A 9,147-nucleotide genomic window follows, 5' to 3' on the forward strand; every position below is an offset into this window, starting at 1 on the left:
ACTAGTATTTATATAATTCTTTTCCCCCTGCTTCTAAAACTCTCTTTTAGAGAAGAAAACATGGAACTAAAATTCAGGATCGAAATACAGAAGAGCAAATCGATAGAAGACACTCTCCACGCATTGTGATCTAATTGTTCATATTATATCTCCTTCAAAAATATATATAGATTGAACACCAACTCCACAGTCGAAGACCCCTATCTCGGATACTGTTCACTAGATGAAGTGGACACATCCCTGCGCGTTGGTTCTGGTGAAATATCCTGCAGAATCCCTTTCAACTCCACCACCACTTGACTCATGCTTGGCCTCTGGGTGCCTGCCGGCAACTTGCACCTCATCGCTACACCCACGACCTTCCGAACCGAGTCGGTATCATATTGGTCGTGCAGCCCCGGATTGACGACTTTTGTCACATTCCCGTTGGAGAGCTCATCGTTCGATATGTGACATGTTTCTTGCAACTGTGACTTCATCATCGGAGTTAAGCCTGTGATCAGCTCCAGGAGGACAACACCAAAGCTGTATACGTCGCTCTTCGCGGTTAATATCGAGGTACTTTTGTACCTGGATAAGAATTGTTAGCAGCCTTATTATATTCTGTTTCATGTTGTATAGAAGGAATAAGTTTAGAAGAAGGAATATGTTCTCCAATTAATGATTGTTTTGATCCATCACTTCTGTCCGATGGATGCTCGTACTTAGTGGAAGAGTAACTGTATGCTTACAAACATGAGTGTTTGACCAAACTAGGGCTCCTCATAAATTTAATTTATCCAAATAAGCTATCTTCTAAACTTATTACCTGAATATGTCCATTTTAAACTCATCATCGGCCATCAGATGGGTTGTTATAAAAATACTGAACTCATCGGCTATTTATGTAGATATAAAACATTAAGTTTATTAATGCTTCACAGAGGACTTACATATAAATATAATAATAGGAGGAGAGTGAAGAGGATAAAAAGATTTAATCTGTATTTATTTCATCTAGATCTTAATTCAATATTTTCTCTAGTTTATCTAATTATAACATGATAATATCTCTGGTATATTTCTAATTCGTTTATTTAATAAATAAATATAAATTAAAGAATAATTTTCTCATGCTTTACAAACATTCTTAATAAGAATAAAGTGTCTTTGAGATTAGCTTTTATGCTTCAAGATAAAATATTGAATTCTCTGTAAATTACCCTTTTTAGTATTAAGTTTGAAGAGGAGACCTAATTTGGTCAAAAACTCTACGAAACATTGTGTAAACTATTTAGAAGCAGAATATGATACGACTTATCAACTAGTTAGTTTCTCTCACCAGCTCACAACCACCTCCATCAACGTACGAGGTGATGCAAAATCCAAAAAAGAAAGCCTCTTCGACAAACAGTATCAGACGTTGCATCATCCTGTACAGTGACGGAGTAGCTTGAGAGGTGGAGCTAGGAGGAGGTAAAAACTAGCTACCAAAGGTTGATATGTTGCCATGAGTCATTCTGTTTACAATCAGTGTATATATAACGTGGTTGATGCATAGCTAGATGCAAAGATAGAGAAATAACATACTCTGGATCTAGATATTTTTCAGTGCCAGCTACGCCGTCGGTCGAGATGTGAGTGTCAGCGTCGCTGCGGAAAGCCTTAGAAAGCCCGAAATCTGCAAGCTTAGCCTTAAGGTCACTAGACAAGAGGATGTTGCTGGTCTTCACGTCTCTGTGAACTATAGGTGGGGTGCATCCATTGTGCAAATACTCCAGTCCTGCTCAATAAATTTAGCTTCTAAATAACTATCGAATTACAAGGTAAACCTCACAGTGTGAAGACACCTTCTGCTGCGTGCACTGCTATCTCAATTCGCTTTCTCCAACTTAAGAATTTTCTCTTTCCAGCTTTCTCTGCACTAACATTGTATTTATACTCTATTAGAGCTATTTCGGAAATTAAAGTTTGTTCTTTATGGAAAGAAAATACTATTTGGAAGAAATTTTAAATTAGTGGGGAAATAGTGATACCAATAAATAAAATGTTTCCATTTATCCATAAGTCCATAAGGTAGGATTGTTAATTAGTAAGGGGCATGCTTGCATAGGTACCCCTCATAATTAACTTGCTATTAAAATTGATGAATTTAACTAAAAAAGTAATTCATCATATTTTAATACGCATACCCGTGAGATGATCTTTGAGACTTCCCTGTGGCATGTATTCGTAGACAAGACCCAGATGGTTACTGTCTTCGCAAAAGCCAATCAAAGTCACTAGTCTTCTGTGATGAGCCCTTGAGAGGTTCAAGGTCTGCAACCCAAAGAATTCATGAGTCCGTCGGGCAACAAATGGATAATCTTATACAGCATTATATTAAGAAAGGACAAAATAATTATTAGCTCCTAACACACCATCCACTAATCGTCTCCCTTCCTATCACCAGATTTAACTCAAAAGTTTAAGCAATCAGATAAGGAACCCACAATGTATATCATTAATTTACCATGCCACTCCCCCGACCCATGTGTGAACTTTAATATCATGCATGGATTGATAATAGATAGTATAAGTGCAATTCACCATATCTTAATAATAAGAGTTAGAGAATAAAACTAACTTATAGTTCTTTGATATCATACTAGATAATTAGTTAATCCAAAAACTTAATCTGTCTAAGAAATTAGAGAAGACCAACGACATATTATGCCTTTAACAAATACCTCAGCCTGAAACGTCCCTTGAGCCGATGTATTATGAGACAACATCTTGACTGCAACCTCCCCTCGGTCTTTTATGCAACCGTAGTAAACAATTCCAAAGCCTCCTTCACCAAGGACTTGTTCAAAGTTCTTGGTGATTTCTTTCAGCTCTGGATATGTGAATTGATCAAGTCGTAAAGGCTTGTCGAGAAGTACCCCACCTTCTGTTGGTTGTGGTTGCATGAAAGCTACGTAAAAATCAAAGGAAGATATTTATAATCCTGTTTCATACTTGTACGTAATTAAGTATATTATTTAGTTCACATGTGCGATATGGAGAATCTACATAGCACTTAACGTCACCAAGTTAGAATGGAGATGATGACTGGTTATCTCAACTTACGGTTCGGCGGCGTTCTTGTCCTTCTTCGATAGAGAAATACCAGCGATAGTATGATTATGATTAATATTACGAAAGCTGCTGGAGTAACGGTTGCTATGACAATGGTGGTAGGAATCGTTGGACCCTTTTCAACAGGTCCTGGAGAGCTAGTACATTTATTCCCGGGCTGACACAGGTTCGGGTTGTTGCCAACTCTAGCATCCACCAAAAGGAAGAGGAAAAATAAGAATAACGTAGTTAATATTGGGTACATATAGCTAAATTTTAAAGCAGGAAGAAAGACGTACTCTAATTCAAGCAAGCCCTTTGCTTGCTTTTGAAGGAGAGCGTCTGGGATCGAACCGCTAAGTTGGTTTCCTGACAAGTTTCTGCAGCAAAACCAAAATTAATCGATGATCAACATAGTTGTTTCCTGTATATGAAAAGAATCTGCTTGCTTACAGCATGACCAGGGACTGTAAATCTGCTAGGAAACTTGGTATCGAGCCAGATAGATTATTGTTCGACAGAGCCCTAAACAGGAGCCAATGTAAGCCTTCCAGATAATTTTATCAAACTAATTTAATTAAAATTGCTAACATATACTAAGAATTATAGATATAAACTGGAGAAGTACGTTGCCACTTACAGGTATTTAATGGCTTTAAGTTTCGCAAGAGCTTTGGGTATTGCACCAGTCAATCCATGCGAAGAAAGGTTTCTGAAGAACATTCCAATTAATTAGTGACAGTATTTAAGTATTTATTACACACTATTTAGAAAAAGAAGAAAGAGGGAGAGGGGAGATATGCTTTATCATTTAATAATTCTTAGTACTTACAAAGTGGTAACTCTAGGAGGATTAGAACCAGAAAAGGTACAAGTAACGCCCTCCCAATGAAATTCCTGCGGAACACATGGATCACCTTGCCAAATCTTCATATGATACAATTCTTTGAGGTCCATCATTCCCTCAACTGATAAAAGGTCGACAAAAACATAAACAGAGCTTCAGCATATATGACGTTAATAATTGATAATATTTAATGTCCGTAATGACGTACCATCTCGTCTATAAGTTGCTACATTGATAAGATGCATAGATATGTATATCTCTGCGGCATTAAGAATTGGTGGAAGGGTGGAAGCAGCCGCTTGTGTTATGTTAAAATTATATTCGGTTGCCGTGTCAAGGTTGGAGGTGAGGCTAACGTGACTTGCTAAAAGATAGTCAGGTTTGAAATTGCTTATCTTCAGTTCATCGTTAACGTAGACGTCGAAAGATCTGATCGTGGGCTTCTGGAGAGTCTCGAGCTCAGCAAAGTGCATGTAGATATAATACACAGGACGATCGTCTCCGATCGCTGAGTACCAGGAAAAAAACAGGTAGTTATCTATTGGTGCGAATGCGGTATTCATGACCTCTTGTGGCACTTGGAAGGTGTCCTCGGGCCTCTTCTGGACGTCGTTAGTTGCATTTTTACGAGGCACAGCTTGATAGATCACCGGAAGCCAAAGGCGATCGTAAGCGTCCATTGGGTACCTGTCCACAAAACATTAATAGAGAATCTTAGCAAACTACAGTTTGATCAACTGAATCATGTGGTTAAAGAGTTTGGTGTGGAAACTGGGGTCTCAATTTAACTTTTTTAAACTTAAGTTATTAGTTTACAGGTTGACAAACAATGTATATTACCTCTTCATGTGTAACCTATATATATATATATGCATGTCTATTCTATTAAAGTACGAAGGTAGTTCGGCCAACTTCGTTCACCTCGAGTTGCGTTGCGCTGGCTGGCCATGAGAAGTTAGTTTAGGTTCAAGATGAGCACTTTTATGTCCAAACAGGTGGAACACGACAAGCCTCACTCATTTCGCTGGCTGTGTTCCTCCGCCTTGAATAACCAAGCAATGCGATCTTACTGTGACAATTTGGAAAAGTCCAAATGGGTGGTATGGCACTGAATTCCCTCACCTAAACGCCCTCACGCATCCTAAAATGTGCAGAGATCAGTCTAGCCTCTAGCTGGACTAGTGTCTCCGTAATACGCAACATCTGCTTCTTCACCTCATTGATGCTATGATTCGCTGCCTGTATGGTATCCCTATGTTACAAGTATGCTTTTGCTTGTTAATGGAGACCCACTCCTAGCGCATCAAGACAGTTATTGACCATCAGCCTAGAGATGAAAAAAGATAGGATTAATTCTGATCCGACTTGCTATCCGATCCGATTTGGATCGAAGATATAGAGTCGAATACAGGTATGATTTTTGAAAAAAAAATCCAAATACAAATACGAGTCAAATATAATTTTTCAGATACGATTATTTAGTGGTGAATATATTGCTACTAATAATGTGCTCTATATTATTTCTAAAGATTAATTTTGCTAAATTTATATGTATTTGACATGTAAAAAAATTTTTAGTTTTGAAACTTTTAATATTTCGTGTTAATTATCTTCAAAAGAATGTCATAATTTGTCTAAAATTCGGCCATGACCCAATTATTGGAGAGAATTTCCTAGGATTGCATCAATTTAAGATCTGATCCACTATTCGAAAATTTTTATATTCATTTAGGTAGGATATTGTTCTGAATTTTACTATCCATCCATTATCCATATCGGGATCCAAAATATAGATCCAGATGCGAATTGAGCACTATCCAATCTGTATCCAATCCATTTTCACCCTTTTCACCCTTACCGTCACTGCTCATGTCTTTAACATCCTTTATGACCTTATGGCGAGTTGAGTACTAGAGCCAATCAAGCATGCTCCGATACTAATTGATAGGTTCTGACCCGACATATCTAACAAGTAATACAATAACTATGAAATAGAAAAAGAAAGAGAAAAGAAATCGGTAAACCTAGCCCACTAGCTAGTAAGATCGACTAGAGAGAAAAGAGGAGGAGAATAAAATATCTTATTGCTTGCCCAAAATAGCAAATTATAACTCCTTTTACAATAATCTTAATTAATCCAGCGATTCAAGGCGACTTAACTTATAAATTAAACTAACTAAAACCTCATTCACTAAGATAGATTCAATGACTTAATCTTCATTATCTGATTCAACCTCCTAAGTCGTACTCTGAGTTCAACGACTGTTTGATCGCATCGAAGTTTGTTTAAACAAAGATACAAATATTAATGGACGTTCGAATGTCTGTTCCAATGAGGTGTGAAACATGCCATGCATTCAAATAGATTGTCGTGCATTCGAACACATGGATCAAACTTACCGTCGTCTGTGTTGCCTCCTACATTAGTTATCTAGTGTTGCCTCCTCTAATAGGTGAACTAGAATTGAGCGACTAGATCTTTATTCCCATCAACAACGATGGTCGTGCCATAGGTATGAACTGTGCTGACCACCGGTGGCACGGCACATGCGGCAGCACTTGTCGGTCGTGCCGTAAGAGAATAAGAGAAAAATGTAAGAGGTACTCACCTTTGCCTTTGCAGTCGCCGTCGCTATCGCTCGCCGATCGCCGCCCACTGCTCGCCATTGCCGTCGCTTCGTCGGGTACCCTAGCCCGCCCGAGAAGGAAGAGAGATTGAGAGAGAGAAGAGGTTCGGATCCGGATCCACAACTAAGTTTTTAACCCCCCTCTCTCTCTCTCTCTCTCTCTCTCGGGCGGGCTAGGGCACCCGACAAAGCGACGGTGACGGCGAGCGGCGATTAGTGATCGGCGACGAGGTCGATGGTGAACGGTGATGCTATTAAAAGAGGTGCCGTGCGGCACCCCTCGTGCCACGTGCCGGTATGCTGCCGGCATGCCCCGTGTTGGTTGGCACGGCCATCCATGCCCATCAATATAACTCGATCAAGTATCATGCTTCTTTATCATATTCAAGCTAGATCAATCTCAGCAAATTGCAATTCCTAACTCGATTCAGCTAGCATGCTGGTCTTTTTATCGTTTAATTAACTACACACATGCATCACTATCAATGAACAAATAAAAGCAAGGTTACCTCACTACATCAGCAGTTGTATATGCTCCCAGATTGACCCTGTCGAATACTACGAGCGAGGTGGATGGAGTCACATTTGAGTAGACATTTGGATTGTCAATCATCCTCAGCTCAAGAACAGATATGAACGGAGTTCCTGATTGAGTATTCTCTAAACAGATGGAGAAGTAGTCCGCTGTGGCGATAGTTATGATCTCATTGAAATAGAGGTGAGTTGCATCAGTGATTCTCACGGTATCCCAGAAATTAACCCCTACATAGAGTTTAAATTGTAATGGAGTACTGGAGTTTGCACTTTGTCGACCATCGTAGTTACCATAGAGGAAGCCGGCTCGTATAAGATATTTGCCATCTTGATTCACGTGGTTGATGTTGTAACAATTTCGAGATCCATTTGGGAAGCTTCGAAGGTCCTCATACTGTTTTGGGTACGAATAATCTTGCTTAGGAAGGTCGTGTTTTGGGTACGAATAATCGGTTATGTTTATCTTAGGAATGTTGTAGTTTATCCCAGTGTCAATGTACCGGGAATCAGGAGTGTATACTATCCCTGTGCTGTTGTCTGTATAGCTGGTATCTAGGGATGTCCCACAGTCGATGCTCACAAAGCCTGCATGCATGAGAGAACATGAACACTATCAATTGCTGATGCATCTCGTTAATTCAGAGAAATTAACAACATATGCTACAGCAAGTGGACGTTACTTCCAAGCAACAGCAACATGAGATCCATAATGTAATTATAAAGTGAATTAATCTGCAAATCATTTATTGTCTTGTCTTATATATCACGATCTATGATTAACAATGAAATACAAAAGTAGATAGCTGTCTTGCAACTGACGAAACATATCAGCTGTTTCCTCAATTGATTTTTTAGTTTCATTTCTATGATTTCCTCTTTTGCATGATGCTTCTTCCTACTATTAAACCATAGAATAAAGGTCTACGCTCTTATCACTAGCATGGAGAAAGCCATAGTTATTGGTAGCTTGAGCTGATGGGCTTGATTAAACCGTTTCCTCATTAATCGATCATAGAATAAAAGGCTAGACTCTTACCACTAACACGTAGAAAGTAGTAGTTATCAGTAGACTTTTCTGGTGATCATCAGAGGAAGCCATAGAATTACCCTTTGCTATAATACTTTGTAGTATCCTTTCCAAACATAATGACTTACCTTAACCTAGACACAAGGTGGATTTTTTTATAGATTCCAACAAACTCATAAACTTGTATCGTAGTAGTAGTGCATGGCGAGCTTAAAACATGCATGGGTTACCACTTATAACTTATTATCTTTTCATGACGAAAAGAAAGCATTGAAAAAAGTTATACCATAATTTTAACCATTAAATGCATATTGAGATTCGTCCATGGGATCTCTTATATTCGGATTTAACATTAATCTCTCATTTTTTAGATCTGCAAAATCTGTAACAGCTACTATCTTTCATCTCTTTTTGACTTTACATGTGTCTAAATACATACAACTCCCATCTATAGAGAGGCAGATTTACCATCTCCTCAAAAATGCTTAGAGTAAACTTTAGATCCCCCAGCTAGTTTAGAGAACTTGATAATAATGGTTATGCTAATGTAGTGAGAAGACATACCTGGCTGCCCATGAACTGTAATAGAGCCTGCTAAGAAACCTATCAGGGCGAAGTATAATACTTCTGTCTCGGAGTAGAGGTAGATCGCCATGGCTCTTCTCCAAAGTATCAATACATAAGCATGTTATGGAGGCATAGAAGGGGTGGTTCCTATGTGCCCTAAAGTAATAGCGGATTGATGTTTATATCTTTGCACATCGCCAAGTAGCGGTGTACACGAGGGCTATGTATATGTGTATATATAGAAAAGAATAAAAACTGGCTGCCAATTTCTCTAATCCTAGTTGACCGATTTGTCCCGTTGATGGCTGATAGATAATTAACGTTGGAGTTGATTTATATCGCTTAAGCTGGATTCGGATTGTCTAGAATGAGAAGACATGTATATTCAAATTAACAAGTTGTTTGCCACCGTTGACATCCCTGATACTTAAAACTGTTTACGGGGAAGCCGACGTTGGTATTGAGCG

General features: G+C 38.7%; 1 protein-coding gene across 1 annotated transcript; it reads right to left on the reverse strand.

The window, feature by feature from the left end:
- Positions 1-200: 200 nt before the first annotated feature.
- LOC140788445 (putative leucine-rich repeat receptor-like serine/threonine-protein kinase At2g19230) lies at positions 201-8,768 on the reverse strand. The gene is made up of 13 exons (XM_073137689.1): positions 8,678-8,768; positions 7,062-7,671; positions 4,134-4,612; positions 3,911-4,046; positions 3,719-3,790; positions 3,532-3,603; positions 3,378-3,458; positions 3,091-3,284; positions 2,709-2,935; positions 2,166-2,298; positions 1,830-1,892; positions 1,570-1,762; positions 201-570 (listed from the first exon to the last, which is right to left on the reverse strand). The coding sequence occupies exons 1-13, from the start codon at positions 8,766-8,768 to the stop codon at positions 201-203; spliced, it is 2,721 nt and encodes a 906-aa protein (XP_072993790.1).
- Positions 8,769-9,147: the final 379 nt, after the last annotated feature.

The sequence above is a fragment of the Typha latifolia genome, chromosome 5, assembly GCF_019914945.1.
Source record: "Typha latifolia isolate L0001 chromosome 5, TyphaL0001v2, whole genome shotgun sequence".
Taxonomy (NCBI): Eukaryota; Viridiplantae; Streptophyta; class Magnoliopsida; order Poales; family Typhaceae; genus Typha; species Typha latifolia.